We start from the raw sequence: 26,781 nt of genomic DNA, 5'->3' as shown, positions 1-26,781 counted from the left end.
GAGGCAAGAAAAACTGAAGCCCAGAAAAGATTATCTGAAGTCATACAGATCTGAAGTCATACGGCAAGTTATCAATAGAGCCAAGGCCTTTATGGGCTCCATGGGAACAGACTTAAGGAGGAGGTGGCTGAGAAGCAGCTGACAGCTGAGCGGCAGGCTCATCAGAACCTTCTCACCAGCTTCTCCAAGAACCTCAGCTGCTCCTCGGATGGCAATAAGGAGTATGTACCCCAGGAAAGTGACACAAGGCAGGGACATTCTACTAGATGTGGTTGGCCCCTCCCCATGCCAGGTCAGTCACAGTGGGAATCTCAGAAAAATATAACCTTAGAATGTTGAAATCATAGGATGCTGGAATCACAGGATTGGAATCTTAGAATGACAGAATCGAGTGCAGCAATCCTATGGTAGAATCATGGAATGGTGAAACCACAGAACAGACCATTGAAATGACAGATTAGCAGGATTAGAATGCCTTTCAGTAGAATCCTAGGAGTGTGGGTGAGAGTTGGAAGAATGCTGGAACCCAGGCAGTCCACCTTAAAGGTCTTGTGTCCTGTGGCTGGGATGGACAGGCATGATGCCCGAGCAGGATGCTGGGTGGGAAGTAGGGTGCACAGCAGAGTCAGGGCACTCCAGATGGTCTGGACCAGGCCCATGTTGGTCCAGGCTGCTGGGGTTGGAGGTAGCTCAGACACCCCGCATCACTTTATATCATCTTTATCACCTGAGCTCCATGCTGGGCCCCAGACACGGCCAGATCCTGCAGCACTAGAGGATGGCAGAGGTCCATGCAAAAAAATGGTGTGCCACTCTGAACCCATTAGGCAAAGGTGGGGCTTACCTTCTGCCAGAGCATGATGAGGATAATGAGGGAGATGATCACGAGGACCACCAAGGCCAGGATGGCCGAGATCACCACCACCTTGAAGGGCAGGGCTGGACGCAGAGACAAGAGATGCTTATGAACAAACAGGGCATGTGGCAGCTCCCCTCCCTGAAATCTACCTCTGCAAAAACCTCTCTGCCCATCCTGCCCAGAATGGAACCAGCCGCATCCCCACTTTGGCCTATGATGTCAGACCTTTAGCCTCTCCTTTCTGGGCCACACCTCCAGCCTCACCCTAAATATCCCACAGTAACTCCCCCTGGATCACCACTGGCGTCCATATCCCCTCAGCCCTTTCCAGGGTCAGTCTGGCCTGTCTGCCACAGGTCCAGATTGAATACAAGCTCCTGAGAGCAGGGCTGTGGTTTACCTCTCCTCTGAATCTATGCCCTCATGGGGGCTTGTCACAGCTAGGATGGAGGCCAATGGATACAATAACCGAACTCCCACAGCCTGAGGCATACAGACTCCAGAAAGGAGCCTGTTTCCTCCCCCACGGTGATGGCAACAGTCAAGCAGATTGAGGCAGGGGCCAGGAAACAGGGGTAACCAAACAGGGCCAACTCTGGGTCCCCAAACCCTGAGTCTCCTCTACTCTCAAAGCCTCAGCCTCTTTGCTGCACATACCCACTTCTTCCCACTCCCTCCACATTCAGCCAGACCCTCATCAACCCTGTCCTGCCCCTCTGGCCTCCCATGATGTTCCTTGGGAACTCCCTCCCTCCTCCCCTGTCCCCCACAGGCCCTATTCTGCTCCCTAGAGAGCTCTAGGGAGCCTACATCTTCTAGGGAGCTATCTCTGAGCAAAAAGAGGGGACTTAACCCAGCCATGACAGTTCCCTGTGGGGTGGTATATGGCTTCCCCCTCAGATGGCACACAAAAGCTTTACTTCTGCCTTGCTCAGAGTTGGTCAGTAGGTGCCCACTTGCTCAGGAATATGAATGCATGTGTGGGAGTGTGGATGAGATAAGGCATTAAAACCTCCACCCATGCCACCACAGGGCAGGGGAAGGCAGGTCCATGTAAAGAAATATCTGCTTATACAAGCCCAAAGACCTACCTAAGTGCCAGTATAAGTGTGTCTAAAACACCTTGTACAAGCTTCATAGCTCTGCTCACACTGGCTTCTGGCTTCTCCTGTAGTCCCCTCCGCTTTACCTCCTCTCCCAACCCCTAAATACATACATACTCTGTTCTCCAACCATGCTGATTTCCTTTAATTGCTCTGAATTCACTTTGCCTCTGAGCTTTTACACAGGCTGTTCTCTCTGACTGGAGCACCATTCCTCACTAGGCTAACTCCTAGTTATCTTTCAGGTATTGGCCTAAAGCTTCATTTCACCAGGATACTTTTCTGAATCCCATAGATGGGGATGGAGCTCCTTCTTCCTCTAGGCTTTCCCCCCAGAAGCTGACCCTCACAGTGAGGTAGCCTAGTTCCTTGTCTGTGTCCTTTCTGGGCCATGGGCACTAGGAGGACAGGCAGGGCTGGGCTTTCTCCAGAGAGAAGCTGAGATCCTGTGACTATTTACTGAATGAGGAAACAGGTGCATAAATGAAGTTTATGCATACAGGTCCATGTATGCACTGGGACTGCCAGGTAGCAAAAGCATAGGGGCACCATAGGGTGCCCTACGGTGAACATAGGCACTGTTCATATTGGTGAGAATTATGCACGGATGTGTGTCTGCTACCAGATATGCATGGCACAGCAAGCATATATGTAGGGGGATTGGGTTGCCCACTTTTACTGAAAGGTGTGCTGCATCTCCATGCTTACAGACATGCACTATGCCAGTGTGCATGCTGCACAGGGGTTTTACATGCACTGTTTGCACACTTATATGGGGATTGTGTACCACATATACACACCTACAGACATACACTTGTGAGTTTACATATCTGCCCAGAGATTAGGATGCTCGTGTATGTGGTTTACAAACCTATACTTACTAGGTTTACATCCACAAATATGCTTGTGTACATGCTTACAGACACATGCTCAAGCTTTATGCATGTATGTGGGGATCAGACATTCTTCACTGCCTGCTTTACAAATCTACACTTGGAGGGTTTAAACCAATGTCCAAGGATCAGGCAGGCTCAAGCACACATATATACAAAGTACATACATAAGGAGATAGAGTTGTTCATAGTCATGGTTTACACACATACGCTCGTGGACACACACACGCGCCAATATTGTGCTGTTGTGTAAGCACATAGGAACATAGACTTGCAGCGCTCCTGAGTGCCCTGGCTCCGCCACCTCTGGCCCGCCATGGGCATACAGACACAGATCCAAGTATAGCAGGGTGGAGGCGGGGGTGAGGGGTTGTCAAGGGGCCACAGAGGATGGAGGACTCACAGTGCGGCACCACGGTGACCTCCTGCACGTCGTAGCCCAGCAGGTTGTGCAGCGTGCAGCGCACGGACAGCGGCTGATCCACATGGCGCAGGCGCAGTGTGCTCACCACCTCGAACTCCTGCTCCTCCGCCCAGTATGTCACATTCGTCTCTAGCTGGCTCTCCTCCTCGGAGCTGTTCCCCAGCGGCGTGGGCGGCAGCTCCCGCGGACACCTGCAGAGAACCGGCCAGGTCGACTTCCAGTCCCTTCCCACCCTACACGGGCGGGAAAACTGAGGCCATAAGCAGGCAGCGCCACTGTGTGGTGGTGGAAGGAAGCTGGGCCTGTCCAGTTTCTTTTACCCACTGCCTGCTCCTTAGTGGGTTCCTCCTGTGATCTCTCGACTGACCAGCAGGGGCGCTCCTACCCTAGAATTGGGAACCCTGGATTGCAAAATCCACTCCCTTGTTTGACCCTCAGGGTCGAGGTAAGAAAAAGCGACAGTTTAAATCATGCAGAGCATGTCCAAGAAGCCACGTCTTCTAGACTATGGCTCTAGCCTGGAACAGTGTTCCCGGAGGAAGGTTCCGGACTAGATGACTTTCACTGAGTCCATCTAGTTAGCTGTGGGTACCCTGGTAAACTGAGGCTTGAGGGTCTGCTCACCTTTTGAGGTCACTGCAGGTAGACCAGGTGAGGTGTGGCTGGGGCATGCCGCGGCCGCGACAACGAACTGTCTGCTCCCCATTGGCAGGGTGGCTCTCGCTCAGCTCCAGCACACGCACAGGCACTGCATGAAAAGGGAGCAGGCAGAGAGGCGGAGAGGTCAGAACTGACAGTCAGTGAGCAAGGCCCTCAGGGAAGACCTGGGCCACAGTCTCCTTTGGGGGAGGGGGAGGGGAACTGCAGACTGCAGGTGAGCACTAAATACAAGGAATCGCCGTGTGAAAACGGACAGATTCCCCTTCTGGGTACTTCAAAGGGAATGCCTGTAGGGAGCTAGTCTGTCTCTAACACCTAAGATTTTCTAATCTTCCCTTTAACAAAGAGAGGGCAAGCCTCGGATCAGAGTCCTGGATCAGCAAGAACATGGAGCCAGGATTTAATAGCATTTTTTTGTTTTCTCAGAGTTTATTTTAGTGGTTGCTTTATATTTATGACATGTGATGCTGATTTTCCATCTACAATGGAGAGGTTCAATTTTCAGTCAAAATAAATTTATTTTTAGGAAGTCAGTCCACAAAACATTAAGTCATTATTGTCTCATTTCTCTGCTCAAAACCCTGCAGTGGCTTTTCATTTCAGTCAGCGTAAAAGCCAAAGTCCATACAAGGCCCATGAGGGCCTAGACTATCTATCCTCCCATGGGCCCCCAACTGCCCATCTCAGCTCTGACCTCATCTCCCACTGTTCAAGGTCATCTCTGACCTCATCTGCACCGTTTATCTCTCACTCTGTTCTGGCCACACAAGTCTTTCAATGTTGCCTTCGTACTGCGTGGTGTGCCCTTTCCCTAATTGGCTAATGCCCTCACCTTCTCCAAGTCTTCACACAAATGTCATCTCCATGCAGTCAGTCCTGATCATGCTATTGAAATTGTAGCTCTCCTCACTCCCCAGTCCACAGGAGTCTCTGTCCTCCTTACCTAGCTTTTATTGTTTTCTTTCACAGCAGTTGTTACCTTCTAACCTTGTACCTGGCTTGCTGTTTTTTCCCCCACTGAATGTTTTTCTTCCTCCCACTAAGATTCAAGCTCTACCATGGCAGGGCCTCAAGAACCTTGAATGGACTGGCATAGTGTAGCTGCTCAATAAATATCTAATTAGTAGTATAGTGTAAGTGGTGTGTGAGAAGGAAAAATCATGGCACTGGCTCATGAATGCCTGAGGTTTTGCAAATACCAGTCTAGTGCAATGACTTTCTTTAAAAGCTGGGGAAACAGGTGCAAAGAGGGGATGTGCATACAGCAGTGGTCAGTGTTGGAGCCTTGTCTAGAATCCAGCCCTTCGAGTCCTGGACTCCCTCTTCTGCTCCTCCTCTGGGTGGATGGCCAGTGTAGGAATAGAGAGAGAACAGAGATGGGAGGGTCAGGGGAAGGATAGCAGGGTGGAAGGTTCCTCACCATTGACCTGCAGCTGGAAGGAGATCTGGGCTTCAGCATCCTCATGGAAGGCCCGCATGGTGTAGTAGCCAGCCTCAGCCACCTTTACCCGCACCAGTGTCAGCTCTGACACATACCTGAGGAGGAGGACAGGCCAGGGGACCAGCTGTCAGAGCTGGAAGAACTCTTACAGCCCCCACCTTTCTTGTAAAGATAAGAAAAACAAGGCCTAGGGAGTAGAAGGGGATTGCCAAGGTCACATGGGTGTCAGTAGCAGTGCCAGGACTTTTGGGTCTCCACCCATAGGCAGCTCCAGTGAGCCAAGAGGGAGGGTTAGAAGGATTGGGGTGGAGGGCATGGTGGAGGGGAAGCACCATCTCTGTTCCTCCACATTTCATCCCTTTCAGAAAGGCCTGACACTGCCTTATTCTAACATACAGCACCTCAGGTCGGCCTGCTAATCTCCAGCCTCAGGGCCACATTCTTGCATAGGTGGCAGTTGGCCTGCCTGGCACCCTCTTCCCTAGTCATCCTCTTTTCCTCCAGGGCTGCTTCCTGCTGGCCCCACCCATCACAAGGACAACTAAACATCTGGGTGGTCATATGACCAGCATCTGTTTTCCCCTCTAGAGAGGAAGCTCTAGGAAGGATGGGGCTGTCTGTCTCTATTCAGGCAGTGTCCCCAGTGCCTGGCACAGTGGCCTGGCAGGGTGCCTGTCACAGAGTAGGCTCTCAGGAAAGATGGGCCTCGATAGGTCTTAAGGCTGTGGGCTGCCTGGCGGCTGCAGAGAACAATAACTATAATAGAGTGGACGGGAGGCTGCTCACCGAGTCTCAGACACATTGCGCGTGGACAGCGCGATCTCGCCGGCGCTGGAGTCACCCAAGGTTCGGTTGTCCTTGAACCACATGACGGTGGGTGGCGGGTAGGCCTCGAACACCACCTGCAGTGTCCGGCTGCGGTGGAGCTCGGCGAACTGTACAGGGTCCAGCTCCCCCAGCAGCCGCACATAGCCGTTCTCTGCAAGGGGCAGCCGTCGGAGGTGGGGCTGTGCCCTGAGCCAATGGGGCAGCACCTCCTGGGGGCGGGGCTCCTGGGGCGGGGCATCAGCTGTACACCGAAGGAGCCCAGCGTCCTGGAGGCGGGGCTTCAGGCTTTAGGAACTGAACCTGAGCTTCGGGGTTCAGGTTGGGACTTGGGTGGACTGGAGCAGGAACCAAATTTGAGTCTGATATTGGTTTGGGGGCAGGGTCCAAGGTTGGGACTAGAGTTGCAGTGCTCTCTAGGTGTGTTCTGTCTGATGATTGTGGCTGAGATGAGTTACAGCCTGCTTCAATTTGGGGATGGGACGGCCTGGGCCTGGAATGGCAGTAGGGATTTAGAAATCGGGTTGAGGCTAGGGTTCTGGCTAGCTGGGAAGTCTAGGTTGGGATTAGGACTGGACTTGGAGCTGATACTGTGCTTTGGTTGGGTTGATCCTGAAAATGGGGCTTTGGTTGGCACTGAGGCTTGAGCTGGATTAGAACATGGCTGACAGTACCCCAGGGCTGTGATAAGGTCTGGGTCCAGTTCAGAATGAAGGCTGGGGCTAAGCTCAAGGCACTCACCAACCACGGTGACATTGATAGCCTTTTCATCACGATGGTCGCTCACACTTTCTGACACATTGCAGATGTAGGTCCCTGAGTCTCCCAGTTCAGCACTGGGGATGTGCAGGATAGAACGTATGTGGGGCATTTCAAAGAGGAAGTCAGTCACTGGCTCCACCAGGCGTCCACTCTGTAGGGACAGTTGGGGCAAGCCCCCCACATCAGAAAAGGTCCAGGAAGTCAGGCTATAAGTTGAAATATCCATCCCTGCCTGACCCTTCCTCTAACCTGTGGCCTGGCATTACCTCCATGCGTGGGTATGTCCACTCGAAGTTGACCACCTCATTCCCGGTCACAATGCACATGATGGTGATATTCTCCCCTTGGCGGACCACAGTCTGCACTGCATTCACTGAGACATTGATGGATGACACTGGTGGAAAGAGACTGGCTTAGGGCTGAGGAAGTCACCACCAACATCAGCTTAGGGATGGGGTCAGGGTCCACAGAGGGAGGGCATGACTGGTGTGTGGAAGATTCATTCTTTCGACAAATATTTATTAAATACCTACCATATGCCAAGTCCTATTCTAGGCATTAGGGCTTTAGCAGGAAATACAACAGGCAAAATTCCTATCCTCATGAAACTGGCATTCTAGAATGTTTTGAAATCAAAGTACTCTCTGAGTACCTAAGTACAAAAGAAACTTACTGAGCACAACCAGCTACTCTCCATCTTTTTTTTAATCTTCACAATAATCCCCCTAGATAAATGGTCTGTATTAAACCTACTTTACAGAGGAAGAAGCAGACTCTGAGAGATTATTTGCCTTGTGCAGAGTCACTCAGATGGGAAGTGGCAGTGGGATTCAAATCCCACTGGTTGAAATCCTGTGCCTTTGCCTACCACAGTATATACAGCCCAGTTCCACCACTAATGCTTCCCATGACCTTTGGCATACTTCATCCTCTTTCTGAGCCTCAGTTTTCTCATCTGTAAAATAGGGCAACACACCTGCCTTCCATAGCTGTAGTGAGAATCCAGTGAAAATGGAATTGCACACTTGATAATCTGAAAAGGTTAGTCCCTCTGTGGACAGTTATACTTGCCTCGGCTGAGCACCAGGCAAGAAAGGGGGCTCACCCTGGAGGCTGTAGACATGGTAGGCGTCGGAATCCACTTCCCTGTCCCCAATGGTGGTTTTGCAGATGTAGGTCTTGTCCTCAAAGGTACCAGAGAAGCCACGTTGAGGGTCATAGGCTATGGGCAGGGGGACATCCACCTTCTTCTCATGCAGCATCACCACCAGCCTCGGATCCGTCACTCGACATGGAATTGTGGTCTCAGTTATTTCCGTGAGAAAGATGAATAGCTCCTCAGGGTCGACAGGGAGGAAGCCCACAGAAGGATCTGCCAGGGGCAGAGCCAAGAATGTGAGTCAGAGGAGCTGGGTTTCTGGCTCTTCCCTGATTTGCTCTATCACCTTGAACAAGTCTCTTCCCTCTCTGCCCCTCAGTCTACTTTCTACAGAAGAAGCATGCTCTCAGAGGTCCCTTCTAGCTTTAGCATTTGATATGGACAGCATCAGCCTGAGAAACAAGATAAGTCACAAGCTGAAGGACAGCTGGTACCTGAGCTTGGAAAATGGGGAAGATGGGATGTGGAGGCCAAGGGGGTACATATTGGAACCAGCTGAGAATGCAGCATTCTTGGGAACCAGGAATGGGATGGACTGGCAGACAGCAGACAAATATCCAGACCCAGGGGTGGGAGTGGACATACTCCTGGACCGAGCCAGGCTGGATTCTCTGATTCATCTGCATTTCTGAGATGGCTATGTTTCACCATATCAGTAAAGCGCCCTCTGAGCTTCCCCCAGATGCCTGCAGCTAAGAAGAGCAGTAGAGGTGTAGCACATAGGCCAGGGGTCCTCACCTGGCACAAAGATGTAGAGCCGTTTTCGCTCACTGGCCTCCAGCCCATGGGAGCCTTTGTAGCCACAGAAGTATTCTCCTGTGTCTAGTCCAGTGACGTTGACCAGTGTCAGCACGCTGGAGAATGTGCCGTCTTGGGTCTTGGTCATTTCCTGTGGGGGTTTCTGGGACATCCGTTCCCACACCACTGGAGCTGGGCCCAAGCAGGTCAGAACAAAGGTGCTGGAGAGGTTGAGGACAAGTTCTGGCCCCGGGGGTATGATGACCAGGCCCCAGAAGGCCCGTGGTCCCAGCAGAAACAGCAGGGGCAGCAATAGCACCTGGCCTTTGGGAGAGGAGGCATCAGACGTCAGGGCACAAGAGCAATAGTACCTCTTTCCACAGCTGACCCTGAGGAACACACCTCCCTAATCCACAGAAAACAGAGACTGGAACCCATGGCTCTGAGCCCTGCTTGCCCAGGGTCTAGTCCCCAGGGACTCCTGGCCTCCTGCTCTCAGTGCCTAGAGACCCCCAGCCTTGCAGTCCTTCTGCAGTGCGGCATTCAGGCTGCAGCCATGTTCTCTCAAAGGCATCAGGAAATCGTTGGGAAGCAATTCCCAGGCCCCCAGTTCCTGCATTACTTCCCAGGTCACTTTCTGAGCCTCTTCCCTGCAGTTGCCCCAGCTGCCCAGGTTGTGCCCAAAGCCCAGAGATGGCCCTGCTTGGGGAGGTGGTGGCCAACATAGTCCAGAGTGGGGCAGATCAGGTCAGAAAAGAGACTGAGGCCCCTGGAGGCTGAAGGTGCTGGGGATGTCTAGTGATTGGTTTTCCCTCTGCCTGCTGATGCCCTGTGGAAGGATGCTGTAGGCCTTGCACCCAGCCTCAGCAGCTGAAAACCCTGGAGGTGAAAACAAGCACCCGTTTAGATGGGTGGGTGCTCAGCCAGTGGGTCAGATATCCTTGGGTGAACCTTTGGCTGGTCACTGATTGCCTGGTCAGCATTGATTGCTTGAAAAAGCTCACCCAGACTTGGGAGCTCACAGCCAATGAGGGGTCCATGAATAGGAGGGGTCCCTCACCGGAACCAGACATGCCAGACTGATACCATTAAGTGCTGATAAGAGATGGGAGACCAGGGTGACTGTTAGGAAAGAGGGTGGGGACAGTTGGTGAGGGGACATGGGCTATGGAGGGCCAAGCCAAGGATTTGAGCTAATGGCTCTGGACAGGCACAGGTCCACTGAGGCTTCTGAGCTGAGGGGTGGACAGTGAAAGGAGGCCTCCACTGAGACCCACTAGAAAGGCAGGGAACTGAAGCTCAAAAGCAGAGCAGCGCCCCTGGGCTCCCAGGCCCTAGTGCTAGCATGAGCCACCCTGCCAGCTCCAGGGTCCTACCTGGAGGCTCCCCAGGGCCCTCTATCCCTGCCCAAGGCTACCTACCTTTGAGGACAACAGCTCGCATGATGCTTGGAATCCGCATGGTATCCTGCAAAGTTAAACAGGAGTCAGGGCCCAGAGTAGCCAGAGGCAGTGCCACAGCCCGTCTTTGCCCTGGGTCCTGTAGAGTAAGCCCCGGCTTGAGCCACCCAGCCCCTGGATCCATTAGGCTAAAGTCAAAGGCTACCCATACTCCACACCAAGAGGGCACTCATGCCCAAGGGGCTCTTTCCCCTGAACTGGACCAAGTCTCGGGGTGCCTGGACCCTGCTTTGGCTCTGCCTCTTCTTCTCCGATGACCTTGACTGAACCCCCCGCTTCTCCTTGTGTCTTAGTTCCTCTGCACGTACGGTGGGGGTGGGGTCTTGGCCTGGATGCTGTTCAGGGGCCCACCGGCTCTAACAGCCTGTCCTCTGGGTGACAGTTCCAATACCAGGCTCTTATCTGCCAGGACAAATATTTAGGAAAGTGTGATGAAAGGCCTGAGGGAGAGGGAGGGGGTAAGCCAGAACCCAGAGAACTCCCACAGTTCCACAAGCACAACAGGAAGTGGAGGCGGCTCTGGGAAGGGAAGCGGGGGAGTGGGGCTGTGGAATGTGGGGGGGCACCCCCATGCCTGGCCCCCTTAACTCAGCTCCAAGCTGCACGGGGAGGCCCAGGGGGAGGGGCCAGGGGCTGGACCCAGGGGAGGCCTCACCACACAGCAAGGCATCCTTGCAAACTACTGAATCCAAGCCCCCTCGCCCACACTTTCAGTGTCCAGATGGGGAGACTGAGGCTCTGAGAGGGGAAGAAGTTTGCCTAAGGTTACATGGCAGAGCTTCTTCTGGAGGGAGACAAAAGTGACTGGAACGAAACGGGTAGAAAGACAAAGACTCAGAGATACAGACTGGAATCACCCAGTGATGGAGGCAGAAAGAGAAGCAGGGACACAAAGGGAGGCAGGTCAAACTACATGGGTCTTCACCATCTCCCTGCCCTTGGCAGCCCCATCCGAGGGTCCAAAATAACCAACCATAACCAGGTTTGCAAAGTTCTGACTGCAGTATCAACAGGAAGGAGGCCAGAAGTGGGTGGGGGTCCTAAGGCCAGAAATGTGGGATAGACCAGGTGGCAAGGAGACCAGAAGACCTGCTGCCTTCCCTGAGTGGCTGCCCAGCCTGGCCTGGCTCCTAAGCCCATGCCAGATTGCGCCCACTCCACCCTCGTCTCATCCCTTTTAGTTTGCAATACAGGGCTAGGAGCTGAGATTGAGCCCCAGCAGGGCTACCTCCCGCACCATCACATTTCAGTGGCCTCCGTCTCCAGCTCTCAAAAAAAAGGACGATGGCAAGTGGCTCACTTGCAGGGCTGTGTTTACACATTCATCATGGAACACAGGCAAGGGCCCTGGACTGGGGACCGCTGGCCTCAGCTCTCTGCTCAGCACCCTAAGAACTCCCTGAATAAATTTGCTCTCCTGTTCCTCTTTCTCCTAGTCCCTTCAGACCAGCCTGCCTGAGGGCCCCCTCCCCTCTCCCAAATGCTTTTAGGCCACATCCCCAGTGCCCCCCGCCCACCCCTCCTGCTGCAGCCCTCCAGCTGGTTGCCAGACCGCTTCCGGCAGGATGAAGCAGCGCCACAGTGGAGACAGCAGCCCCCACAGAGGCCTATCTGCCCCTTAGTGGGTGCCTCTCTGGATCCCCCCCTTCCTGCTAGAGATCTCAGCCAAAGAAAATCATTAGCAGTGGAGGCTGGGGGAAGGGGTCATTTCAGCCTCCTTGCCCGTCCCTTCCCCACCTCCCTGGCTGGCCACACTGTTTATTATTCTGAAGGAGGAATTTGGTCGGCTGGCCTGGAGATGGGAGGTCATGACAACTAGGACTGGCCTGGCTCTGGAAGGCTGTGGGCTAGGCCCCTGGGTGAGCAGCTCCCAACCCTGGCTCCTCTCTGCTAGGCCTGCAGCTCAGGGGGATTTGAGTCCCTGAGGCTCTGAGCTGGGAGGGGCCTTCTTGAACAGGCATCAGAGACCTACAGACAGAGTCATGGCCCAGTCACATCAAAAAGGCAGAATCAGGCTGCAGGGAGAGGATGGGTTGGGCAAAGGAGCTCAGGGAGAGGGGAGACACCTTAGGGAGAGTACAGATAACCACGGACCTTGAACTGGCTTCTCCCTCCATGAAATGAGCATTTCACATGGGGCTTCAGACCCACCATGAGACTGAGTCTCCAGCCCTCTCCGGGAGTCAGTTTCCCCTTCCATACAGGGAGATGTTTGGATGGATCACCTCAGAGAGCCAGCCTTGCTCTAACACTGCCAGAGAGAAGGTTCTAGTTACTATTATTCCTGCTGGGGTGGCCTGGGGACATGGGGTTGTTGATGAGAGGAAAGGCGACATTCCTGAGGCTGGAGCAAAATGAGCATCCATAACCCATTTTCATTCCATGGATTCAATTCCCTAACCATTTGGTCCCAGATTTGCTGTGTATACTTTGACAAATTCTTTCCCTCTCTGGGCTTCTGTTTTTCAGGTGACTTCCAGACAAATAAACAGGTAATATGGCCCTGTGGAGGTGACAGGGGAAGAGTGGCATGGGCAACAAGCTGGTGGATTGGAAAGAACCAGACTGGGGACTGGGACCCCACCTTCTGGGCCATCTTGGATGACTCCTTGACCCCTCCAGTGGTCCACCGATTACCTATAGACTTCTGTGCTTCCCAGGGGGTGTATGTTTCCAGCCAACCCTAGAAAGGCCCAGGTGGCTGATATAGGGGAAGAGAGCTTGCCTGTAACCACTTCTCTTCTTCAGGGGCAGGACTGCATTCCAGGGAGGAGCCACCTGGGACAAAGTGGGTGTCATAGGGAGGAGGAATCCCCTTCCTACCACACTCTCCTGCCTCAGAAGGCCCTTGGAGCACAGAGAGGAAGGGGATCCTCAGGGATCTCCCCTTTGTTTGTGAGGCGAGTGCTGTGTGGGACGTTCTCGTGATTCTTCCTATTTTGGCTAGGTTGGGGGTACAGAGATCCACAGATGGGATAATTGCCCAGCTCCTCACAGTGAGTCAGAGGTACCCCCTCAATCCAGGGTAAGACCTCAAGTCCAGAGGAACAAGTGTGCTTGAGTATTCCTCCTCAGAGCCTCAGCCTTGCTCATACAAGCCTCCACTCCTTTCCCACCGCCTTAATCTAAATAAATCCAGTCCATCTTGGCCACATCCGCTAGCAGCAGCTTCCCTCCCTCAGGGTCCCAAGGCTCCCACGACACAGGCAGGCTGGGGAGGGGGGGCCTGCACGGCTGCCAGTGGGGGAGGCTCACACACGGAGAGCACGTGCACACACAGCACAGGCTCCTGCCTACGCGCTCGCTCACACACTGCTCTGAAACACACCCGTGTGCGGCGGGCCCTGTGTGTGCCCAGCCCGCACGCCAGCACCAGACGTGCACGCCCACACATGCATGGAGCATGCAGCTCCACCGCGCCTGGATCACCACCTCGGTGCTCTCCCACATGCCCATGTGAGGTGCACACACACATGCAGGTTAAATCACACATGTACTTAGCACAAGCGAAGCTACGCACATGCAACATGCATAGAGCATATGCCCATGGGACCCCAAACTCACCTGAACACACATGCACATGTGGGCACAGACAAGCCACAAAGTCAACGTGTACTGTGCCCTCAGGTACTACCCTGAGCACTTGACATAGACTGGCTCACTTGCTCCTCAGACAACACTATGAGGTAGACAGATACAAGGATCACCCTGTTTTAGATGGGGAAACTGAGGCAGGGAGTGCTTATTTACTTGCCTAAGAGCAGAGAGCAGAGATTGAGCCAAGGCAGATGTCTCTGCCAGCACTACTGTGTTTACTGGGTTTGGCTGTTCCAAAGTCAGCGGGGACTGATGGAAACGGACAGGACTGAGATTTATCCAGCCCAGAATGACAGGATGTGGTGACTGGACGTAGAGGGGCTGGAGAAAGAGGTATCCTAAATGAGCCCCACTCCTATTTCTGGCTTGGAGTACTTAGGGGGCAGGAACGTGTCTGTCCTAGAGGCACAATATCTTTTTCTGAGATGAGAATGAGGCAGAACAGGAGTGGGAGCTGGCCCTGAGCTGGTTTTAGGATTTGGAGGGGATGTGGGTACCTGAGGGAACAGGGGGACACTCAGGCTGGAGGCAAGGATCAGGCTGGGCAGAAATAGCAGTGAGATGGGGATGGGAGGAAGCCCTGCTTCACAGAGGAGGGGTGCTTGAGGCCCTCAGTCTCGGGCCAGGGATGCTCTGAATAAACAAGATGCCAGAGGGAGGGGGAGGCCTGGCCTTGGGGTCATGGGGTTAGAGTCTTGGAATGTCAGAGCTCTGAGGCCCTCAGGGACCATCTATCTGATCCAACCCTCTTCCTGTGCACCACTGAGCAGATGGGAAAACTGAGGCTTGGAGAAGGACAGGGACCAGTGTCAGGGTTTTGACCTAGCAGGCCAGGTTCAGGGGGCCAATGGGGTGCTGTAGTTTATCTGACTGGGCAGCCCCTGCCTCCAGCCCTGGCTTTGATGTGAGGCTGGTGGTTCAAGGCCCAGGATTTGAACAACAGTTGCTATCCACTCCCTCCCCACAGGATACTGCCCCCACCCACCACACATAGACCTTTATATCACTTTCCCGGCCTTGTCCCAGCCAGACAGGGATTAGAAACAGACTCAGAGGAGGCGACTTGCTAAGTTGCTGTCAGAAGTGGGATGCAGACTCCAGTCTCCTGCCTGGTGGTCTGGTCCTCCCTCCTGCACACCACGGACACTTCACAGCCCCAGACACAAACTTCAGGGGCAGATCCCCAGCTGAGAGGAGGGGATATGGGTCCAGCTAGTCCAGCTCTGTCACCTGCTTTTACAGTCCTGCCCCTCTCTGAGCCTGTTTCTCCATCTGTACATGGGGTGGGCAGGGCTGTCCTGAGAACACTACTGGGGCTGACATGGGTGACTCTCAGGACCCTGGTCTGGAAGTAGTAGTGCTGAGTTGAAATGCTGGGGTGGGGGTGGGGTGCTGGGGAGGGGCCCTGGGCCAGGATGTCATGACTCAGCTCAAAGAAGGCAGCCAGCTCCAGGCCCGGGAGTGTGTGGGGGCAAGAGGGATCTGGAGCCAAAGCCTGAGTCCTCCCGTCAGCAGTCGGGGGAGTATGAGAGTGATGGCAGAGGGTGTGGCTCTGTGGGCTCACCCCAAGTGGGCTGAGCTGTAGGTGCGATCCTGAAGCATGGGTATGGAACCCCATCCTGGGAGCCAGGAAGGAGAGCAGGGTCTGTTGGGTTGGGAGATAGTTATGGGCAGGGGGTAGAAAGCTAGAAAGTGGCTGAGGTTGTGGAGCTCTCACCTGCCTCCCTCAATCCAGTGCCCCTTCTGCTGCTGAAGGTCAGCATTCCACCCTACACACTGAACCTCCCCACAAACCTCAGGATCACGTGGAGGCCAGAAAGGGTGAGCAACCTGACCTGAGGCACACAGCGATGCCACACAGTCACCCAGGCCCAGTTCTCTGCCATGCTGCTTCTAGACCCAGAGGACCTTCCTGTTTTCCAGGTATCTATGAGGTCCTCCAAACAAAGCAGCAGAAATCAGTGAAGTTGCGGCCTGCAATGGGACCCAGCTGTTCTGGAAGTCCACGTGGGGTGAAAGGACAGTGCCAGTTCCATGGAACATCACTCTGATGGCCCTAACCCACCCCCTCCAGCACGAGTTTGGTGGCCTCTGGCTACCCCATGGTACTACACACTCCCATATCGCCTTTAGTCTGAGCCTTCCTGCCTGTCCTCACCCCCTGACCAGAGGAACCTTCCTGAAATCCCCACCCAACCATGTCCTTCCCTGGTGCCTCCACGGTTCTCCATCCACCCTACATAAAGGCTGGCTTCTTAGCCCAGCCTGTAAGAACCTTCACGCCCTGCCCTGCTGACAGACAGCTCATCACCACAGAGGGGGCAGGATGCTGTCCTTCCAGCTCCCTGGGGGCCCAAGCGAGGCCCCCACGCTCTTGTCACTCACTCTGTTCTTCTCTCCCCAGGAGGCCTCCCTAGGGACACAATGGAAAGAAATGACCTCTTTTCTGGAAGTTCAAAATAAAACGAAACATCTGTCTGGATCGGAGCCAGGCTGATAAAACATGGACTGATCCCTCCCAGTCCGAGCCCCCGTCTCCTGCCACACACCCCTCACCCGCCACAGAGTAGCAGAGCAGGCGCTTGGAGGTAGGGGGAGCAGGCCTAGTTACTTGGAACGGCTCGTGGGAAAGCGCTCAGTGTGTGCCTCACGGCCACTGGGGGCCCAGGGGAGGGGGTCTGGGTCCCCACACAGGCTGGGAACCGGCCTGAGAAGGAGGTCAGAGAGGGAGGGAGGCCCGCCACATACCCCTGTCCACCCGCCCGCCAAGCAAACGCTTCCTGCCTCCTCCGGCGCCTCACTGGCCCCCTGCTCGTCCCCGTGGCCACCCCCTGGGCCATTGTGGCCTGGCTCTGCCAAGGCCCAGTGGATCCCTGGACTAGAGTCCTCTGGATCCCAGCTGGGCCTCAATGCCCCCTTTGAAAAGGAAAAAGGACTTAGAAGACCTTGAAAATAAGAATAGCTAATTCTGATTTAGTTCTTATCACCCAATGCCTGGCTCAAGCCCTTAATGTGAATGGTCTCAGAACAATCCATGACATCGGTGTTGCTTCTGCATTTTATAGATAAGGAGAACAAGGCAGAGAGAGTGCAAATCCTTTGCCCGAGGTCACAGAGTTCCCAGTGGTGGAGCCGTGCTCGATCCCGGGTGGACTCATCTCAGAGCACACAGGCTCAACACCCGTGTGACAGCCTTTCTAAGGCAGGAGGCAGATTCTGAGTGCCTGACACAGAGTATGAGCTCAGTAAAGGAGTCAGTGGGCTTGTTGTTCACCCTCTATTTCCTAACCTCTCCCCTCTTAGCTGGGTGAAACTGAAGTTGGCAGAACAAAGAGGCAGACAGTCACATCATCTTTCACAGAAACCTATCTTCTTAGGTGTGAGATGGGCTGTAAGTCCTCCGATTTCACATCTCCCCCAGGCTCTCTGCAAACAAAGAGATTGTTCAGCCTCCCAACTGCACACCTCCCATGATAGGGATCTCACCACCTCACCATGGCCTGTTCCATTCTTGGACAGCTCAGGTTCCTCAGGGGTCAGGCTATTTGAAAACTTTTATTACATGTGCTCAATCTATCTCTTTATATCCTCAACCCATTATTCCTGCTTCCATTCACCACTGTCAATGCCCCCCTGTTCCCACAAGCAGGGCATCTTTCTTCTCGTTCATTTTTCTGATGCTCCACAATGTGAAAACAAACAAAAGCCCTTACTAATTCAGAGCCAAGCACTCTGCTAAATGACATGACCTGGGAATTTGGGTTCATCCTCACAACAATCCTGTGAGGAGGGTACAATCATTATTCCTATTCACAGAGGAAGAAACTAAGTCTCAGAGAGGTATGGCAACTTGCTCAAGGTCACACAGCAAATTAATAAAAGCCAATGATCAGCTGGGATTCAAACTCAGGCCCATCTGACTGACTCCAAACATGTATTCTTAACCGCTGTGTAGGACTGCCTGTATTCTGCCCAGAAACAGGTCTGTTCACAGAGAAACACTCCCACGTGGGTTCACCCTAACGGGGCCAAGCTCTCAGGTATTCGAGGTCCTCAGAGGTCAGAGTCCTGAGCAGGGGATCTACCCCAGCTCACCCACAAATTTGGAAGTTAAGCAAGACGGGATCTCAGAACCTTTCTGGGACATCACTGTGGAACCCGAGGGTCAGCATCTACACTGAGGAGAGGAGTCTTTGCTGAGGACAGCAGGGCTCTGGTCTGCCACAAGGCCTGTCCCAAAGGCCTCAGACAGAGCATCCTGGCAGTCGGGCTAGATGCAATGCTATGCTGCACTTGGGGTCCAGGCCTACCCCTGCTGGGGCCCCAGCACCCCCTTTCCATTGTTCAGATGGCCCAGGGGCCCCTGCAGCTGCAGAGTTCTAGGCCTCCACCATCCTTCGGCTGTCCTCCCTGCAACCCCCGCCCCTCACCGCCCCCCAGAGCCTCATCTCCGGCCGGTGCCATGGCAACAGAGAGCGCCAGGCCCTGGCAGCCAAAGGAGCCCCCGAGAGGGGTCCCGGGCTCAGACTGGGGAGGGGGGTGCGGCAGGCGCAGACAAGCAAACCTTCTGTTCCCCTGGCTGCTGCCAGCCCGGGATCAGCCCCCGGCTGGGGTGGGGGCCGCACACAGAATGGGTTCTCAGAGCCAAGTGGGCAGGGGGCAGGCGGGCCTCGGCTGTGTGGACTGACCCACCAGCACGCGGCCTTCCCCCAGCAGCCCAGAGTCCACACATCGGGCGGGGCAGCTAGCTAACAAGAACCTGCCATTAACTGATGCCAATTACAGAGCATTGAGATTCCCCTCATAGCCCTCCTGCGCAGCAGAGCCAGAGGGGAGAAAACTCCCACATTTTAGTCCCCTTATTTTCCCCACATCTGTTCTCTCACCTCTTCCTCCAGGTGCTCACCCTGAGTCTCCCACTCACTGTTACTCAGCCTCCCTGTGCCTCCGGTTTCCCCTCTGTAAGTCCGGGCTCGTCATTGAGTTGTCGAGGCCTTCAAATGAGTTAATAGAAGTAAAATGCACAGAGCAGGGCCTGGCGCACAGCCTTCGGCCAAGTCAGTGGCCACATGACTCTTCTTCATTCACTCACGGGAGAATAAGTCACTCACTCATTCACTCACTTGGCCTTGAGACCCAGCTAGGCTAGGCTAGGCTTGTCAGCAAAGGGGTCTGTGTGGGAAACGGGGTGGTGAGAAAGCCAAGAAGTGTCGCTGCTGTTTGTTACTAGGTGTCAGCAGGCTCAGCTTGGGTGGAGGTGGGGTCTCCTCCTCCAGGACCAGAACCCAAGGCTAATGACTCCCAGTCCACTGTCTGCCAACCTGCTCTTTGTCTTAGTCCCTTAGTTCGACTTTGCACAAAAGAGAAAGCCCAACAATCTGGGGGATATCTCCAAGTTCCTCATATAGGATTAGGCTTACAGTAGGTGCCCAATATGGGTTTCCCAGCTGGCGCTAGTGGTAAAGGACCCGCCTGTCAATGCAGGAGACATAAGAGATGTGGGTTTGATCCCTGGATCCTGAAGATCCCCTGGAAGAGGGCATGGCAACCCACTCTGGCATTCTTGCCTGGAGAATCCCATGGACACAGGAGCCTGGCGGGATATGGTCCATTGGGTCACAAAGAGTCGGACATGACTGAAGTGACTTAGCATGCACACAGGTACTCAATAGATGCTTACTCAACATGAGAGATCAAATGGCTGTGGAAGGTCAGCTCTCTGGTCGTCAGCTGCCCTGTAATAACTCAGGACTCCCTGGGCTGGGACACTGGGATAATAGGTGATGGTGACCCTTCTCATCTAGGGAGGTGATGGTTCGGAGTGATGAGGGGGCTGAACAGATATATGGGACTCTGATGCCAGGGGGTGGCGCCTGATGCCTCCCAGGGAAGTGAAAGCACGCGGAGGGGCTCGGCCAGGCCAGGAACAGCAATACCGCCACTTAATCCACTGCCTCGTAACCACGTGACTTCTCGGAGTTTAACTTCCCTGAGTCCCATTTTCCTGGAAAACCACAAAAGAGACACCCTTTTCCATTGCTGTGAGGGTTAGAGATGATGATGAAAGGCTCCTGACATGACAGGCTCAGTCAATGGTAACTGTTATGATTATAGGATGGTTTGAGGGGGAGGAGAGGCTGTGAGTTGGGCTCTCTGGGGGATGATGTCAGGGAAGGCTATTCCACAGAAGCTCTGTGTGAGCAGTTAAGGAAGTGGGAGATCGTGAGGCATCGGGTGATGGCAAAGAAAGGACTGTGAGGCTGGAAACTGGGGCTTGTCAGCAAAGAGGCAGGTGATGGGCAGAGAAGGAGGGCAGAGGTCACTTTGGGAAAAGATTGGGATATGGGTAAGGACTTGGGCTCTGCCCTGGAGGCACTGGGAAGCCAACTTGTCAGGGTATTGACAGTGAGGGTGGGGGGCTGGCTGCTGCCTGGGGTGACAACAGTGTACCTCTACGCACTTATGGGGATGGAGGGCCTCCACAAGGGGGAGTGACAGGAGTGGCCCGGCATTTTGTGGGAGTGTGTAGATTAGGACAGGGACAGTAGAGGCAGCGAGACCAGCTCTGGGGATGAAGCCATCTCAAACCCAGCCTGAATTCCTTGGCAGGACCAACTATATAATTTGATGGGCTGAGGGCAAAATGCAAATGTCAGGACCCTTGTTAAAAAAAACTATTAAGCATTTCAAGGCAAGGCCATTCTAAGCATGAAATCCTCTGTGCCTGCACATGTTGAATGCTTATGAAGTCATCCCTGCTCCCTGGACTAAAGCAGAGGCCATCTATTTGTCCATCCATCCATCCACCAACCTGTTTATCCATCTCTCCGTGTACTTATCACTTTTACTATCCATTCAACAGAAAGGCTCTGGCCTGAAAAGAACATGATAAGATTATTATGATAAGAACATAAATATAGGTAAGACTGGAATGGCCCACAGTCCACTGAGTCACCCTTGAGCCTTTCCCTTCATGCCCAAAGCCCTGGGCTAGGAGAAGCCAAGGCTTCAGTGACAGGTTTGTAAATCTGAGCCCTGCCCCCTGGGGCTGATTCTGGAACCTCCTCCCACTATCCACCTCTTAGGCTCAGCCTCAGGAGCAGAGAAGCTAGAAGAGGAGGGAAAGGAGGGTGTCACAGCCCTTATAGCCCCACTTACCAAGACAGAAGGTAACCAGGACAGCAATAAGATGAGACACAGCCACACAAAGCCGACAGGAGCTCTCAGGGGCCAAGGATGGAGCAGGATGTAACCCTTGGGGTCACTGAACTGTCCCCTTGCCCCCTCGTTTTACACAAAAGGAAATTATGGCCAGGATGAAGAAGTGATGTAATCAAAGGCTCCATGGTCCACAAGACTACCCAGAGCGGGTCCCATCCCTCATTGGGGTGGCATTGCTACATTCTAGCCTAAACTCTGCCCTGTGGCCTCAACCTAGTGAGAGCTGGAGCCTTAGCCCTGGGCCACAGAGACGGGTGGAGAGGATCCAACACATGTGCTGGCACAGAGGAAAGTCCAGGCCAGCAGGCTGGGTCCTGGGCTCAGTGCTATAGCTGAGGCACATCCCTCCTCTTCTCTGGACCTCAGTTTCCCCTGTATACAATAAGGAAGTTGAACACAGTGATCCCCATAGTCCTTTTCATCTCTGACCTTCAGGAGCTGTCTGACCCCCTGGCCCTGCTGCCCCCACCTCCCAAGTGACAACCCCTTCCATCACAGGGCAGAGAAGCTGGTACCTCTGGCAGATGAAAGGTTTTGCGCACCTAGAAATTAAAGATCTCTGAACTGAAGCAAGGAGAAGAGAGGGTGCTAATGCAGCTAAAACGATACACTTTGATTTTCAACCTCCTGCACTAGGCTGGGGTTAGGAAGGGGGTTCCTGGGGCCATGGCCTGGAGGTTCAGGAAGTTCTTTGGCCTGAGGGTTCTGGGCCTGAAGTCTTGGGAGGGGCTAGGGTTTGGCTTCTACACTGGGAGCAACAGTATGTGAATTCCACACTCTTCTCATTAGATGTGGGTCTCTGTATTCATTCCCTTGCCTCTGGACCCCACCATTTGTCCATCTACCACGGGCCAAAGCCTTGCCTTGAAATCAGAGCATATGAAGTTCAAAAATCAGCAAAGCGTCACAGCATCCACACACAACCCTTCACAGGCACTCCTCCTGACCCTCCTTCCTCAGTATCCAAGAAAAATGGGCCTGTGGGTGCTGGGGAAACACACCCTCAGAGCTCCCCCAAGAAATAGAGTGCATTTCCAGGCTGCTCTGATTGTCAGAAAGTTCTTCCTCTTGATTATAGGGCACCATTTTCCATTAGTGGTCATCGATCCTGACCGCTTTCTGTAACGTGCAGAAAAAGGGTAAGAAAAAACCCTTTCATTGTGAAGTTAAATATGCATGATCCCTGAGTACACAACAGGGCTTGTGTGGCTGCCAATCTGGGCTGGCGTGGCTTGGAATCCTGGAATTGTTTTAGGGCTGGAAGGAACTCAGGGATCATCTCGTTCAAAATCCTTATTTTACCGATGGGAAAACTGAGACCCAGAGAGGGACTGACTCACCCACAGTCATACAGGATAGGTTCCAGGGTCTGATGACCACCTCTAGAGCTCTGAGGGGGCCCCCACGGCTGAAGCCCAGGCCCCACCCAGTCTCTCAGTCATGGATTCTGGAGTCAAAAACACCAGGTTTAAGTCCCGACTCCATCATATCCTAGCTGTGGGACTTAGAGCAACTGACTTAACCTCTTAACCTCTCTGGGCATTTCTTTATGTATAAAATGGAGAGTTTATGTCCACTCCTTGAGGTAGTTTGCGGTGATTAAATTAGTTCCGCAAATATTTATTAAGCAGTCACTGAATGCCAGGCCTGTTCTAAGTGCTGAGAAATACAGCCGTGGACTTGATGGTAATGGATGTAAAAAGCACAGTTAAAGTGCTCAGAGAAGGCTGCTCCCAGTTCTGTCCTCTCTCACACATGGCTTCCCATTTGAGGTGTTTCAAGCTCTGATGATGGGAAGACATGGCCAATGGGCAGAGGGGGGAGGTGTGGAAAATAGTGGGGGAAGATCTCCCCCTTCCAAGGGTCCACTGTCTGCGGGTTCTGAACCATCTGCCAGAAATAGGGCATGGGGGTGTTTCAGGAGTGCCTGGGGCCCTCTCATTCCTTTCTCCCTCCTCACCGTTCAATAGCCCAACCTGAGCAAAAGGCCCAGAATTCCCTCCTTCAGCCCAGAAGGCAGCTGGTCTCAGAGCCAGACTGTGCCTGGAGGATGGACGTGAGTCTTCAGCACAGCCATGACGCCCAGGTCCCTTCCCTTCCACGGCTACAGCCCTTCACAAGGTGCAGGCCAATCTCACAGCCATGTCGTCCTGTACAGGAGGCGGGGAGAGCAGAGGCACTCTGTCGGCTCTCTTAGGCATTGGGTCCAGCCACACGAGATGCAGGAACCACGCTAAGTGCCTTATCTATATTATTACCTTGTCGACCCTGCGTCTCACCCTACTGCTCACAGAGGAGGGACCTGTGGCCCAGAGAGGCAGAGCACTGGCCCAGGGTCACACAGCTAGAGGCAAGGGGGCATCATTGGATGCCCGAAACTGGTGTTGTTTACCCACCATGCCCACTGCCTTCCAGATGCAGACGCAGCAAGAAAGAGGACATGGGGGCCTGAGGTTGGCCACACAGAGGATTTGAGTTGAGCCAGGACCAGCGCTGGGTCTCCTGACTCTGAATCCACGGTGCTTTCCGCTGCCCCACATCTGTGGGCAATTAGAAGTCTCAGCTCTTCTTCCCACAGAGGAGGGAGGGCTGCCTGATCACTACTGAAGGGAGGGGGCTCACCAGATGGTCTCCCTCCTTACTCAGGACCAAGCCGGGGCTGCGTGGACCCGGGAGCTAAACTTTCTGCTGGAGAAGGTGCTGGACCCAGGAGCAGGCTCTGCGGGAAGATGGAGACTCTCCCCTCCTACCAGAGCCTCCCTGGGAGCAAGGAGGTTAAGTCTTTGGTTTCAGGCAGACCTCAGCCTACATACCAACTCTACCAACTGTGCGACCCTGGGAAAGTCACTTAGCTTCTCTGAGCTTTGTTTCCCTTGTCTTCAAATCAGGGGTAATCATAATACTGATTCTAAAGAACTGCGATGGGGATTATAAGGCCTGAGAGGTTCCAGGCTCTGTACCCAGCACAGAGTTAGCACTCCAGGATGGTGACCCAACATAATCTGCATGTTCCCAACTGCTGTGGATTCAAGGCCCTGCTGCTTGGAGGCAAGGGAAGATGGCCTGACTTCAGAAGACCTCACTAGAGGCCTCTGTGTACTTTGGGATCACAGAGGCAGGAACATTCCCCCCTTAATATAGAAAAATGTCGGGAAGACCATGTAAGATTCTGGACAGGCATCCAGAGGGTGATAAGGAAGGAAGAAAGGAAAGAAGATAAGAGGCGTGGGTTCTGGGCTCACCCTTGGAAACACAAAGTCTTCAGTAGGTCCCTCCTCCCCTTTACAACCACATTGGCTCAGTCCCACTGCCTTCCCATGGGCCCTGGGGTCAGAACACAGGCTGGGGAAGCCTGGGACCCAAACAATCTCTGATATGTAAACAGAACACAAACAGAGGGTCAAGCAACAAGGCTCCAGGATGATGGGCATGGCAAGCTCTTGGAAGACTGGAGGAACCAAGGAAGGCTGCCTGGAGGAGGTAGAATAGGGAGGGTCCTTAAGGGAATAGGGAAGGTAGTGAGGAAGGGCGTGCCTACAGGCAGGATCATGAAAATTCCTCTGGGAATCCTGGGATCTGACTGGCAGGAACACAAAACCCAAGTCTGGTGTGATGGGGCAGGGAGCTTACTATCTCCTGAGCTCTGCCACCTACCAGCTGTGTGGCTGCCCTGAGGCTCTGTTTCCTCACCCATAAATTTGGTATAAAATCAGTCCCTGCCTTCGGATTTGCTGGTGAACGCTACATGAAATCCAGCATAGAAAACACCCTGAATGGTCCTAGCATGCAATGTGTCAATGAGTGGCAGCTGCTGTTAGGAGTTTGGGCTTCCCATAGGTACCATCTTCTGGGGAAACTCACGGAAGGGATGGTGATCAGATACATGTTTTAGGATGGCGCGGAAAAAAAGGGAGATGAGAAGGCCTGAGAAGCTGCCTTTGACCAGAGGAAAGGGCCTAACAGCCAACTCCCTTTCTTCACAGAGGGGCCCCCAGGCTGAATCCCAGACCCCCAGCCCAGCCTGCATGAGGACGGGCCTGCCTCTGCCCCCTCGCCTTTGCACTTTCCCAGCCACTGGGGGTTTGGAAGGACATCTTAGGAATCCGGAAAATTTGCAAATCCATTTAAATCCAGAGAGGTTGCCTGGCGGCCGACTGGCCTAGAGCCAGACAGATTCTTAGGGACAAGGCTTGGGCCCAGGGACAGAGGCTGTGCGTCTGAGGTCCCCAGCCCCCTGCTAGATTCCCTTTCTATGTATCTGGCCGGATACATGGATACATCCCCGGATCCATCTCCCAATTCCCCTCTCATACTCCTTCCAGCTCTCCTCGCGGCCCCCCACAGGCAGTGCTTTGCTTTGGAAGCCTCTCCTCCCCCCCTCACTGCCAGAAACCCCTGGGATTTGTTTGATGAGGGCAAGGGGCACCCACCCCAGAAGCAGCCTGAGCAGGAGAGAGCTGGTTCCTCCAGCCCAGATGTCGCCCACAATCTCAGAGCCTCCTCCCATCTGGTTTTGTTAAAAATATTTTCCATTTTTTGACCTACCCAAGAAGGCGCAGTCTGGGACAAGGGGACAGGACAAGAGTCTGGGGTTCCCTCCTCTTCCCAGCGCTTACCTTGCTGCTGATGCCTTCTGAAGTGTGGGCAGAATCCTGGGCTCTGGGCTGTCACCCCCTCCAGGAAGACCTCCTCACTGCCTACTCTCCCCTGTCATCAGAGGGACTCTGCTGGACCTGAAGTGGGGCAGTGGCAGAGCGGGAGGACAGTGAGGAGCGTTGTAGGCTCCCAGAGCCTCAGGAGAATGGAGGGAGTGAAGGACTACAGGGTGAGGAGTGGCCTCACTCCCAAAGCATCCCTGTGGAGGAGAAGGACTGCCAGGAGGGGCCGCCCTGGGTCTGGCTGCCTGGGTCGCTCAGCGCAGGCTGCTGCCTGTGGCGCTGGTCAGAGGGGCCCCGGCTCTCTCCTCCCAGTCCCTCCTTCTCTCTGGCTCCAGACAGGGCGGGCAGGGACTGCGGGCCGCTGGCGGCCCCAGGAGCTCACACCACTGTGGGCTTCCCTGCCCCCACCCCCCTACTTTGGGGGAAAGGCTGCAGAGAAGCCTCTGATTGGCTCAGCTGGGAGAAGGGGGGCTGGGGGCGGGGAGGGTGGACGCGTGTGTCTGTTTTCAATTTTAGTTTCCCCCTCCCTCTTTCTTTTCCCCCAAGTTTCTTGTTTTTCTTCCTCGTTTCCCTCTGCTTGCTCCCTCCCGTAGCCTGCTCACTCAGGATGTGAGGGGATGTTTAGAAATTCCACAGCCCACGCCAGCCAGCCGCTGAGTCACTTTTATTAAAGAGTGGCCTGGCCCACTAGCCTGATGCCTGTCTCGGGTGGTAGCCTCCCCTGGCTGTGGCACCCGGGGGTGGGTCCCCTCTCTGGGCCTCTGCTTTCCCATCTGCAGAGGGAGCTCTGATAACCCATCTGGTGACTCAGTCGACACTCATTCATTAAACAAGCTTGCTGAGCACCTACTATGTGCCAGACACTGTGCCAGGTTTGGGGGTTACAGTGGTAAGTTACAGTCTCTGACTTCAGGGTACCCAGCTAGTGGGAGATACAGTGCCCGGAAAGGGGGGCACTCCCTGAGGCTTGAGGGAATCAGA

General features: G+C 54.0%; 2 protein-coding genes across 4 annotated transcripts in view; one reads left to right on the top strand and one right to left on the bottom strand.

The window, feature by feature from the left end:
- The window catches only part of PDGFRB (platelet derived growth factor receptor beta), a 37,330-nt gene extending 11,134 nt beyond the window's left edge, over positions 1 to 26,196 (bottom strand). Inside the window, exons 1-12 of one of the 3 annotated variants that reach the window (XM_043464974.1) lie at positions 25,759 to 26,196; positions 20,733 to 20,795; positions 10,286 to 10,331; positions 8,865 to 9,188; positions 8,073 to 8,339; positions 7,234 to 7,361; positions 6,947 to 7,118; positions 6,167 to 6,359; positions 5,360 to 5,475; positions 3,904 to 4,027; positions 3,259 to 3,470; positions 845 to 939 (exon numbers count right to left, since the gene is read on the bottom strand). In XM_043464974.1, coding sequence (XP_043320909.1) covers positions 845 to 939; positions 3,259 to 3,470; positions 3,904 to 4,027; positions 5,360 to 5,475; positions 6,167 to 6,359; positions 6,947 to 7,118; positions 7,234 to 7,361; positions 8,073 to 8,339; positions 8,865 to 9,188; positions 10,286 to 10,331; positions 20,733 to 20,744 — 1,689 coding nt within the window. In that variant the 5' untranslated portion in view covers positions 20,745 to 20,795; positions 25,759 to 26,196. Of the gene's footprint in view, positions 1 to 844; positions 940 to 3,258; positions 3,471 to 3,903; positions 4,028 to 5,359; positions 5,476 to 6,166; positions 6,360 to 6,946; positions 7,119 to 7,233; positions 7,362 to 8,038; positions 8,340 to 8,864; positions 9,189 to 10,285; positions 10,332 to 20,732; positions 20,796 to 25,758 lie in introns of those variants that run through there. The other 2 variants (XM_043464975.1, XM_043464976.1) reach the window with 2 other exon arrangements.
- Positions 24,028 to 26,781, top strand: part of CDX1 (caudal type homeobox 1) — a 29,441-nt gene continuing 26,687 nt past the window's right edge. Inside the window, exon 1 of the mRNA XM_043464979.1 lies at positions 24,028 to 24,032. The gene's annotated coding sequence lies outside the window, so the exon portion shown is untranslated. The remainder of the gene's footprint in view (positions 24,033 to 26,781) is intronic.

This window comes from Cervus canadensis, chromosome 4 (genome assembly GCF_019320065.1).
Source record: "Cervus canadensis isolate Bull #8, Minnesota chromosome 4, ASM1932006v1, whole genome shotgun sequence".
Lineage (NCBI taxonomy): Eukaryota > Metazoa > Chordata > Mammalia > Artiodactyla > Cervidae > Cervus > Cervus canadensis.
The sequence above is the reverse complement of the archived record's forward strand: the minus strand, read 5'-3'. Positions and strand labels throughout refer to the sequence as shown.